This window comes from Ixodes scapularis, unplaced genomic scaffold (genome assembly GCF_016920785.2).
Source record: "Ixodes scapularis isolate PalLabHiFi unplaced genomic scaffold, ASM1692078v2 PGA_scaffold4__175_contigs__length_147842914, whole genome shotgun sequence".
NCBI classification, from domain to species: domain Eukaryota; kingdom Metazoa; phylum Arthropoda; class Arachnida; order Ixodida; family Ixodidae; genus Ixodes; species Ixodes scapularis.
Window position 1 is genome coordinate 100307071 of NW_024609879.1, and position 12189 is coordinate 100319259.

The window sequence follows — 12189 nt, forward strand, 5'->3', positions numbered from 1 at the left end:
GATTGTATGTCTCTCAATTTCACGTTAAAAGAGCGAGGCGATTTTAAAACCCTGTATCGTTGCCCGCACTCACGGGCTTAGTTTAAAGTAAAGCCGCCATCACACTGATCATACATTATACAAAAGACACGGTGTTTACTGCAGACATAATGACATAACCGCGGACACACCTATGTTCGAAGCACGTCCGCTTCATACGTGCTTCTAACCTGTCTGCAGGCAGTTTTCGTATGGCCAATGTGACCGTCATACAAGGACTCAGGGAATATCTACAGACTGTTTTTTGTATGATGCATGAGCAGCATAACCGCGGCTTAAAGGCTAAACACGCAAGAGCGTGATCTTGGCATTGCTAGAAGAGCGTCATGTCAATAAACACTCGAAATAAAAAAGACCTCGTTGGGAAAAAAAAAAATAATCGACGTGCGGAACAATGGGGATACATAACACGGTCGCGACATGTCAACGCACACGCCCCCCGCCCCCCCTTCCTATCCACCCCACCTTCCCAGTCTTCTTCGAACCGAGCGCCCCCCCCCCCCCCCCCCTCCTCCACCGCAATTGATCGATCAGAGAATTACGAACGCATGTGCAGTAAGTTCACGCTCCTGTAATATCCCGCCCCCCCCCCCCCTTTTTTTTTTTTGAGTACATACCAGCAAGTCGTTGTTGTTATTGTTCTCTGTCTGCATTGCGGTTAGCGGGGCCACAAATAAAAAAAAAAAAGAAAAATTAAAAAGAAGCCCGAACCCCCAAACGCAAGCGGATGTAGCACCACAGCAGCGCGCAGAGGCGCGCCTTGTTATCCCCAGAGTAATGGCCGTAATAGATATCGAGGCGCCTGCGTAGTCGGCGTGCAGATACCCATCAGGCATTCCTTTAACGGGTCACGGGAGTGGCGGGCATGGGAACACGGTCAGGGAGAGCCGGCCCAATGTTATTAGAAGCAGCGGGCCTCCTCTTTCATTTCATGGTTGCCGACCACCTCCGTGCCCCCGGCGTGCATCCATGCAAAGTGGGCCTTACCAATACCATCTAGAAGACAAGGCCTTTGCCCCAAACGTCACTCTAGAGGATCTGCGCGGCGCAGCCTCAGCTTGCACCAGCACGTCTTGCAGCGTCTACCAACGCGGGCGACGGTAGAACGCGGCGACGCCAAGACGAACACGTCTGCCGTTTTGCGGCGATTTTGGCCGAGCTTCAGCGTGTTTGCTGCTTGGGGCGGGTCGGGGGCCCACTAACGATGACGTCACGCGTAGGCCTTGTCTTGTAGGTGGTACTGGTCTTGCCCCCTCCTCCCCATGGGACGCAAGCTTCGGGCAGCCTGAGCCGTCGTGGAATTAATCACGCCGTGCGTTGCTTTGCTCACGCCGTCGTCTTCACTGCGTGCACTGTGAGAGGGGCAGGAACCGCACGCCGCGGTGGCTTGCTGGCGTCTGTTGCGCCAGGAGACCATTCATCGGGTAGCCATGGGTCTCATGCATCTCTGTTGGTCCCATCCCTTCGAGAGAACAGCATAAAGATATCGGGAGGCTGACCTTTCCCCTATTGCCGTGAGCAGTATCCACAACTTCTCAGATTCTCCATTATTTTGAACACTTAAATGTTAGTGCCTCTTGTGCACAAATGTTTCAGCGTTATGCGTTTCTGGTTTTTCGCCTGGAATGTCTGGTTCGCTTTTTTAGCAATTGAGTTTTCTTTTTTTTTTTGTACGTGCTTATAGTACCATTGCGGGCCTCTCGTTTCGAGATTCTGAGCGGATGACAGACATGTTGATGTCAAGGTCACATAACCATCATTTTGAAAACGCGGCTACTCAACACCGATGGTCAAAAGTCTACCTTTTGGTTTGTCATCCTTTCCCTTCACGATTGTTTTTTTTTTTTTTTGGCATGAAGTGGGTTTTTATTGTGATTTCTGAACACCGGTTGACAAACCAAACTAAACTGAAAGTTTGGACAAATTATATATAATTAACTAATTTCCCGATAAATGAGCAATCCCACACATGGTTATCGAATGAATGCCTAGCACGAAAGACTACCGCATTCGCTTTAAAGTTTAAACAGAGGACAGCTGACATGGTATTTATAGCCATAAAGATTTTTTTTTTATTATGTAGAATTGAATATAGCCCAACAAGCAAGCATTCCAAGCAAGATGAGAGTTCTTACCGAAAACAACCAGGAGGTAACGAGCTTCTCCGGGAAACAACTTCAGTTACTCTCCGGAGACAGAATTTGTCAATCGATCCGATCGTAAACACCGTACTCAGATCAACCTTGACGACTTGGAGCAGCATGGACTCGGGCCACAGAAAGCTGACGTTCAGGCTCGACCTTGCGAGAGTTGAGCGACGTGGATGACTACCTTGCCGACAAGGATCCCAGGAGTGTTCACTTTCAAAATGCTGCTTTGCGGCATGCATTGCGTTGGTGGGTACTAATCCGATCGCGGCCTTTAATGGTTCCCGGAGTGTCAATAAAGACATCCGAGTCCGAGCATAAAATAAAATGTCTGACGGATTAAAAAAAGAAAAAGTATTTCGGTGTCCCGACGGAGACATTCTCGGTGAGGTCGGTCGGCGGCGCACACACACTCCGATAGCATCGAAGAGAATTCGGAATGGGAGGTCCAGTCGCAGAGGATGCCAAAAGGAACGCCGCGGTTCTTCCCATGGCCGCGAAAAACGGACACACACACAAAACAAAACAACAGTCTCTTTTTTGGTTTTCTTCGGAGATTATCGGCGTGGCATCGATAGCCCGGTCACGACTCCACCGCCGCGCGCGCAAAGGGAGTAAAGAAACGAAAACAAACTGCACACTAGAAAGAGACGGTGCATTTCTCTACCGCTGGTATTGGTGTTGCTCCAGGTTATCGGGCAGCACGTGTGACGTCATTGGATCCGGTTCGGCAGCTCTGTTTGGTCCATGAAACGGCTGGGGAGGGCTTCATCGTGAAGGCCGTTTCATTAAGGTGGTCAAAACCGCGGACTGGGACGTAATTGACGGATGGGAACTTCAAGGACCCCGGACCCCGCTGGCTGGCTCAATTGGGTCGTGAGGGACTGTCTTGCGCGTGAACTGTTGCGGGGTTGCGCCCGGCGACGCTGTGTGATGGACACGCCCAGGTTATTGGTCCGATTGTTTGCCGAGCAGAACCTTTGCTGACGCCTGCCGATGATCGATGGCGCGCAGCAAGTTCGTTTCGCCGGCTCCTGGACCGGGAGACATCTCTCGGAAATTAGGTGTCCTTCTGCGGGGCCCCGAACCAATTTCGAGGGCATCTACGATTGGGCGAGTGAGCTGCTTCTCTTAGGTTTTGTTACTAATGGTGCTGTTTTGTTTTGCGGAGACAATGGTTTCTCTCTTAACACCAAGATATATCAGGACCGGCATAGGGTCGTAGAGTGACGTAGCGCTATCTGCGAGTTCATGTAAGGGAATTGTTGAGTGCTATACGTGGCTTGCACGTGATGTCGTCGCACCGTGCCAATGGTCGTGCCTACCAGTCCTTGCCGAGAGAAACAAATGCGGTGGTGCGCAATGCATGCTGCACATGGTGTGCTTTCGGCAGCAAGGTCCTTCAGAATGTTCGCTGATGTGACGTCGGCTCAAGCTATGTATAGTCACTGCTAGGATGAGAAGGACATTAGAAAGAGACGCCGTGCTGTTCTCATCCTGACAATGACTATCGTGAGCTCTTTTGACACGACTGTAATCGCAGAACGTTCCATGGGGCAAGAATTTTGAAGCAATTAAGGTTCGATGCACCAGAATTGTGACGGGCGGAAGCGGGGTAGATAGAAACGGAAAGCTCACACTAAGGTTTCCTACTTTTGAATAATTCTTAAGCTCTATTGAATAACTGAACGAGCCTTTCATAGGAAAAATCGTAAGGGTGCAGACGAGCTGCTGAATATTAACCATGTTGAAATTAACCTGAGACTGGGGTAGATAAGAAACATCAAAACGTAGAAGGGACAGAAAATAGAGAGGGCGACGTCTCAGGAGAAGTCGTCCTCTCTATTTTCTGTCCCTTCTACGTTTTCATGTTTCTTCTCTACCCCAGACTCAGGTTAATTTCAACATAGTGTTTCATTTTTTTTTTTCTTCTGCAAGAAAGAGACAGATGTGCAGGCCCGTATCAGCATTGACTGATTTAATAGCGTAAGAGTTCTTTCGTGTCACTCTCAATTCCGTGGCAAATTCCGCAATGATTCGTTGCACCTCCCTGAAGAATGCGAACGTCAAGTCAAGGTTGTCCTGGGCAACGAACTGAAACAAGCTGGTAAACGAGTTCTCCTGATCCGCATTTTGCTAAAGTAACATCAACCAATACGCACGGTGAAGAATTATTTTGGAGAACAACATGGCGTCTTCCAGCTCATTTTGGTTTCACCTCGCCATGTAGCTTGTCTCTTCCATGTACGAGAGTCCTGCCGCATTGGCCTGAAGACGTGTTCGAAGTATCAAACGTGCTTGAGATGTCTCTGCAGGTAATTATCTTATCATGTCTGCCGCGAACACGGTTTAATTTTTATGACGTATGAGCAATGCGACGACTGCAACATAGGGGTTATCTCTTATTCTTGGAAACTCAATTTGTTTTCGGTTCTCAGTAGTTGACAACTTACCCATGAAACATTACCAGCTAAGGTTTCAGCAGCCATTGGATTTCTAATAGGTTGACTGCCAGTGGAAGATTGTTTTCTTTTTACTAGTTTATCATTCTGAAGTGTGGCTGGCTTTCTGCCCCAGGGCGAGTGATTTAAGATCAAAATGGCCAGTGGTTTCGCCTGGATCAATGAATCAGCGACGACACGGCAATCAAGTTGAACATTTCCCGTTTATTTTTTTATTGCGATTGAAAAAAAAATATGCTCTATAAAAAACATATTTACACATGTGCACGAATGATCGTCGTACAATTTCTTTTTTTTTTTCTAGTTTGTGGAAGAAGAAAAACAACAACACAGCATTACTATGAACATTTCAGGCACTTTGTTATAAACGAAAACAAACACACACTTAGCCGATATCAAATAAATGGCACAAAACTTTGAAGGACATTTTTTTTTTCTTTTTTTCTTTTCTCCGGTTGGGTCATGTCCTGCTGTTCACTTGCATTGATATGTCTCAAAAGAGTGCAATTCACTACTCCACCGTAAAATAATGCGATTGTATCATTTCAGAACAATCTAGGACACCATTTTGTAATCTAGGACACCATTTTGTGAGGGGGGGTTGTGGAAAAGAGTTCCATCACTCAGAACGAAGAATAGTGTCAATCTCCTGGCGGAAGACGCCGCCATTTTTATGAAACAGGATAAACTGAAGAAGAGCTGCAATGCTGCTCAGGTTGTCACACTCCGATTGAGGACAAATACTTTGCCGTTGTACCTGAGAGGTTCTGCGTCGGTGTGATCACGTGTTTGTACAACGTCCAATCAATAGGTACCATATGCTAAATATATAAATATATATATATATATATAACACTTCACTTTCGATTTTTGCGGGTGCCCAGGTAGTCGCGGCTGGACTCAGTATAGACCTTTTCCACAAGGGTGCCGCCATCTTGAATTGTCGTCACTTCCAGTATGGGCGAAAACATAACTTTGCCGTCGCCGCGCCAATAGAAGACATTTAGGATATAAGCCTAACCGTCACACATTCTCGTTTCGGTTCTCCTCTATTTTTTTACTGGTTACAGGTTGAAAAGTTTTACTATTTTGTCGTCGCCCATATTGGAAGTGACGACTATTCAAGATGGCGGCGCCCCTATGGAAAATGTCTATAGCTTCATGCTGACAGTTTCCACAATTCAACGATACAAAAGACGGGTCAGTTTCAAAGATATCGGGGACGAAAGGCAGTGAATAAATAAACTCGACAGTTCGTATAAAAACATACGTACTCCATCAAAACATTGTGTCTCGGGAGATCACAATTTGTTTCTCCTACCATTTCTTAACGTTCACTAATTGACTATATATGATTAAAAAAAAGTCAAGTCTGCTGCTTCGGCTATTACAGGCTGTCACAAACGACGGGAGAATTCATGCTGTAAATTCTAAATGCGTGTGTCGTATATAATATATAAAATAATATATAAAAAAAGAAAAAAAACGACAAACTAATGGACTACTTCGAGTTAAAAAAAAGGAACAGACACAGGACTCGGCATGACATGACAGACGCATATGACCAGCATATTTTGGCAGAAAAAAAAAGACTCACTAGAAGAAAAAAAGTAAACACGAAAAATCGGGAAAAGTTTCCGCCCACTGCGTTATCCAAGCTCTCAAAGCTTTCCCGGAAGCTCTGTATCTTTTTCATAGACGTAACACACACGTACACACACACATTAAAGGGGACATACCTATAAATTATGATGCTGTGAGGTATTGCAAGATGACTACAACATACTCTGGACTGTCTTTAAAGGGCTACTGCAACCAAACTTCCCTCAGTCCAGGAAAGTCAAGTTAATTTTGAAAGAATCTTGTCTAGAATTCGCAAACCGAGACATGTACTAACCACTTTTTGACATCCCGCGGTAACAAGGTTGTCAGAAGTTGTCTCAGCGAAAATGCGAAATTCCTCAACATTTTTAAACCAGTAAAACGAAGAAGCGCATGATCATGATGAATCCTAATTTAACTCCGCGGGCCGGGACAACGAAGCCGGATCTAATCCGGAATTCAGCTCCGGTATTAATCCGGAACAACCACCAGCTTCAAATATGCCGGTCAAATTACTCCCAAGGTTCAAATTGGTATTTCAAAACCCATTTGGGTGCAGAAAGTATGATTCGAAAAATGGTTTATTGCTTTGTTTCAGTTGCCCTTTCTGTGTTTGAACTGCGTGATACTTATCTTTCCACAAGAGGTATTAAGTCACTTTCGCATTCTTGACTCCATTTAGCGTATGGGATCTGTCTTCGTTTTCATGTTATTCTGTCTATGAAAGCTTCGAAAAATACCATAAAAAAAAAAGAAGAAAAACGGGACACAACTAGGAAATAGGAAATAAGACACAACTTTTTTTTTTTTTTACGCGCGCGCGATTTATAGTTGTATAATTAATTGAAACATTTACCTACACGCACACACAAAAACGACGGAGACGCAACCGCAAGAAATGCCCTCGTGCTTGGCTCGGTTACAATAATATAATAATAAAAAATATTGTAATCGAAAGTAACGACACAAATAATAATAATTATTATTATTATAATACCCACGTAGCCTCACACTGCCTAGCCTTTCCTGAGTTTCAACCAAGCGTCGTCATTCACAAAATACCCGCGGTCGCTTCCATTTAACACTCTTGTCTTACAATTTCACTCCGTACAGATGTAATAAAAATGTAGCTGGGCACGGGCGTACTGACAAATTACGCGACCTACGTAGAAAAAAAAAGAAGAATAAAGAGTTGGAGTTTCAGACTCTTGACGTAACCTGCCGACGCTATCCAACTAAAAAAACAACACGTGCACCAGACATTTCTTGTTACTCCTATCAAAGTATAGTACTTTCACAAAAAAAAAAGCTTATTATTGAACTCCTTGTCGACCCCTTTTTCTTCAAAACACAAGAGTAAAACGACACTCGGCGGAAAAACAAATACACGACAAGAGAGTCTCAAAATCCGTCGTTGACTAGGCGTCTCCAATTCTTCAAGCGCACACTTCCAAAAACGCGATGTCCACACACATACACGAGGACCCTAACGACTCCACCGAGCAGACTTCCGCCATTCTTGTCTTCGAGGGACGCAGGCAAGGAAGCGAAGCGGTTTTCACTGTACCATTCACCAAAGTTCTGTCGAGCTCGTGGGCTTGTCTTCCATCTTGCACAAGGCACATTTTGGGTAAAGTCAGTTCACGCACATGACGAGAGGGTTCATGAGCTGGTTTCGGCACCTAGACCTCAGTCGATAGTTGTCTAGCGAGGGCCACAGGCCTCAAAATAGCACGTCCTGGACATCCGTTGGCGTGTCCGGGGTCTCAGTCTCCAGTCCGGCCGCCTCGTTGGCCACCTTGGTCGAGTAGTCCCCCGAGGCCGGCGGTGCTGCAGAAGTGTTGACACTGCTCGAAGACCGTGCGATCTCCGGGCAGTTGCGCGCCAGCATCTGTTCGATCCTGTGCTGGCAGTCCTGGAGACAGTCCTGGAAGGACAAGAACAACAAGAGGCTTTGTTAGCAAGACTTTGCTGGTACGCGAGCACTTCATGAACAGTGATTACACTATTGGCGGAGAGTGCACTTCGTCATACAACGTTCTAAGCCATCTGCAGAATTGTTGCGGTTTAATTTTTTTGACATCCTTGAAACTTCCTATTCTATGGATATGTGCTAACGACCTAATTTCTTCGTATCACTAATGGTCTATTAACTTTCACGGTTCGGACCACCCCAAATACAGATCCCCCCAAACTCGAAAAATTACCTTTTAAACAAGAACTCACACAAAAAATGTCAAACAGAGCAGTCGCCAAGAAATGAGTGGTTGGGAGAGAACATTCCCTGTCTCCCTCAACGGCGACTTCCGCTGCGAGAGAGGGCCATGTGGAAAGCTTTCGGGGACCATGTCAAGCTCGAGCCCACCAGCATGTCGGAAGCTAGTTAACCCGGAACAACAAATGTCTTCCCAAGGTAGACCTTCGAACAAGACGAGGAGGCCCCCCTTTTGAGTGGGCCTTTGCAGAGATCAAAGTAAACAACGCGGGGCGCCTGAAAACCACCGGGGACCAAATTCCTCGCCAAGGAAGCCGAGGGACCAACGCCGACGGTGGTGGCCTCCCGGTGAAACCGTATATCTTGAGCGTCTCTTGTTTCTGCTCTAAACAAACCATAAGTCAGCGCTATCGAGCGGAGGACGTCACCAGTCTCCTCCTAACTCCGCTCGATGGACGAGGCAACGGTTCGTTGATTTACATTGAGATGTCATCCAGGGATAGACAAGGCGCCGACCGCGTTCGAAATACTAATTGTTTAGCATTTCCTACGATGCGCTCATTGTGTGATCGATCATCGCCTTGTTTAGACGAATATACTCGTTTTCACCTCAAGAAAAAAGGATGACGAACAACATTCGAGACTAGATGCAGAGAATAGAAAAAAAAAAACAAAAAAAAAAAAAGAAAACTGGGCAAGAATTTAGAATGAAGTTTACGTGTCCAGAACCAGCGTCTTGCCAAATCAGATGCAGTATCGTGATTCGAAGCTGTAAGATCGCATATCGAAATGGGTGTGCATACAACAAGACACCCTGTGCGGCGAAGGTGGGAAGTCTAGTTAGCACCGGAACGCATAAAAATTTAAAAAAAGCATGTGGAGACAAATGCGGTTACATGAATCGCGGAGGTGTAAGAAAACAAGCGCCACGCGCTCCATTCTTAATCTCCCCTCTCCCTGATCCAACGCTCGCGTGACAGTCTCAAGAGCAAGTGGCATCCGGCGCCACTCACTTGATGAGACTTGGGTGATGAACCAATCGCATAAGTCACGTGGGTCGCTCGAAATCCCCTAATTACACAGCTCGCCGCCAGGCGATAAAGCGCAAAGCAGCCGCCGTTCTGCGCATTCAGCCCAATTAAGCGGGCCACACGAAGCCGGCAAAACAAAGCGAAAAGAGATAAAAAGAACTTGGCAACAAGCAGGGGCACGGCCAACTGACCCTGCTGCCTGTAGGCTAGGCAGGTCTTCTTCCATGCCGCTGAAATGGGAGGCGTGGAAATACGGGGGAGCAACGCTGGAGATTGGCCGAAGCCGCTCGCCTTGGGCATTGCCCACAGTTGCGTTCCCCCCCTCGACCTTCCCCCTCGAAAGCTCTTCCGCGAAAAACTCCCGCCGTTTGCCGACAGACAGAAAGGCCGGGCCTACCGGGCCATTCATACGGGACGCCGCCGTCTTTTCCGAAGCCCTATACCAGCCGCATTCCGCCGAGACCGGACCACCGCGGCAACAGCGGATAAAAAAAAAAAATAATAAAGCAGAAAACACACAAAAAAAGAACAAAATAAAAACAAAAGAAGAAAACACACCGCGAGGCTCGGTTGCCCCGCCGGCGAAAGTACCACTACACTTGATTACTGCCGCGCCGTTGCTGCCGCCCGCCGCCGCCGCCGCCATCGCCTCTTTGCGCCGCTTTGTGGAAAAGTTTCGTTTTCGGTTCTGTCTCGTTCGTTTTTTGACGTCTGCTCGCCTCTTTCCCGCTTCTCCGCGCCGCCGAGAGAGGGCGCTGCTTCAGCAGAGGCGCTCGGCGCTCGCCCGTGTCTCTTCTGTACTCGTGTAGATGCTGAAGAGCGTGGGAATCGGGAACTATTTGCCTTGTGCAGAAAGAAAGATCCCGTCCCGCGTCTTTACAGTTGGAATGCGCCCGAAAGGCGGTGCGCGAAGCCCGCCTATGCTTTTCCCCCAGTCTGTTGTTTGGAGGCGTGCAAGGTTCAATGGTCCATCAGCAACTCTTCAGCATCCTGGAGGCTTGTGAACGGAGTGCCAGAGTTGAAGAAATTGAACTAGGTTTTGAATTCGGTGGAGTTTCATCTGTGGACCCTAGCTCACCCCTGGTTAATAATCGGGGATTGTGCTTGTCGGCCATTGTTCATCAACGTTTGATACAACTGACTGAAGAAAGTCTCTATAAGCCGCGGCAAACTGCAAATACGCCATACAAAAGTCAGTGTGCAAACCTTGTATGAGGCGTGTTTCTTGCTTATACGTATGACAGTCACATTGGTTATACAAAAACTGACTGCAGACATGACATGTTTAAAGCATGCACATGTATGATACAAACCGCTTTGAAGATGCTTGCTGCCGACACTGCAGCAAGCAACCACGGTGTCTTTTTTATGATATTGTGACTGCGGCTTTCGCGAAACTTGAATTCCGATGCTTCATCCACTTTCATGTTTTTGTTGGCGTTATACTTACGCAGCATAAAGTTTTGCCGTTCTTCGGTTCTTTCTGCTGTGATGCTCGACAGCCATCTTGTGACATTCGCTGACCGAGACAGATCTTTTCGTGTTGGGAATTACATGCTGCGTTTTTGACTGCTTTACGTTGGGGACGCTGAGACGCGCGCTTTGAAATACAAGCCATGTCCTATGTCGGATTTTGAAAGCAATTCTTGCGAAATTCTCTCGTCTGCGTCACGTGTGAAGAATCGCGGAGGTCTTCTCGAAAAGGAAACCATCCATCAGCGAGGAAACAATTCTTGCAGATTTGCGTAATGTACATCTTTGACAGATTTCCGCTAGACACTGTCGATGTCTAGAGTCGTTTTCACTCTCGAGGCGACGTGTGAGGAAAAATTGTGATTCGAATTTCCTCGAGCCAGCCGGGTCTGCAACACATAGGCATGGACGTTCAGGCTTATACCTCTACTTAAGGATTTCCTTAAATCTGCTTGAGTAAGCAGACCCTTCACCGTTGTAAACGCCACATTTTTTTCCCACGCCACGCCGCACGACTCATCTTTTATATACGTGTACGAAAGAAGCACATCCTATAAGCATCTTTCTGCATCACCCTCAACGTGAGTGCAGGGACACTCACTTTGCGTTAGTCGTAGGATAGAAGGCATTTAAAGCCGTCTGATTAAGCTTCCACAACGAAGGTATATATGAGCAGTTTATTGTAGTTTATGCAGGCAAGCTCTCGGCATGTGATAGCTGCACCTTGAATGGTGGCACGTAGAAGTTTTCATACCCCTAACATGCCGTGGAGAAATAGCATGCCTTGCAGCGAAAGCGTAATCGGAGCACCTGCGGTGTTCCCTTGCCGAAGACAGTGTTCCCTTGTCGAAGACGAAGTAGTCGTGAAAATAAATGTGATGATGAGTCTCATACACAGCCCTCGCGGTTCACGCTCGAAGATGCTAAAAAGAAGGATCTTCGGGGAACGTGCGAAGCTCAATAACATTGCAACCACATTCGTGCCGCAGCTTCTTCTGCTCATCTTACATTTCCCGCGATTGTTCTTCTGCTCATTAAGATTATTTGTGCACACGACGACGAAGCTGTGGTAGCCAGACAACCGAAGATTTTGGGAAGTTGTAACACGGTAGAAAGAAGCACTCTGAACTAACTCACGCACGACGTCCGTTTCGAAGCCTTTTCGCCCATACCCTCGCCGGTTGCATGCCCTGTGTCAGCGGGCAATATAAAAATGCAGC

At 46.9% G+C, this 12189-nt stretch overlaps 1 protein-coding gene across 1 annotated transcript in view; it reads right to left on the bottom strand.

The window, feature by feature from the left end:
• Nucleotides 1–4832: 4832 nt before the first annotated feature.
• The window catches only part of LOC120842420 (G1/S-specific cyclin-D3), a 58992-nt gene continuing 51635 nt past the window's right edge, over nt 4833–12189 (bottom strand). Inside the window, exon 5 of the mRNA XM_042293263.1 lies at nt 4833–8177. Coding sequence (XP_042149197.1) covers nt 7974–8177 — 204 coding nt within the window. The 3' untranslated portion in view covers nt 4833–7973. The remainder of the gene's footprint in view (nt 8178–12189) is intronic.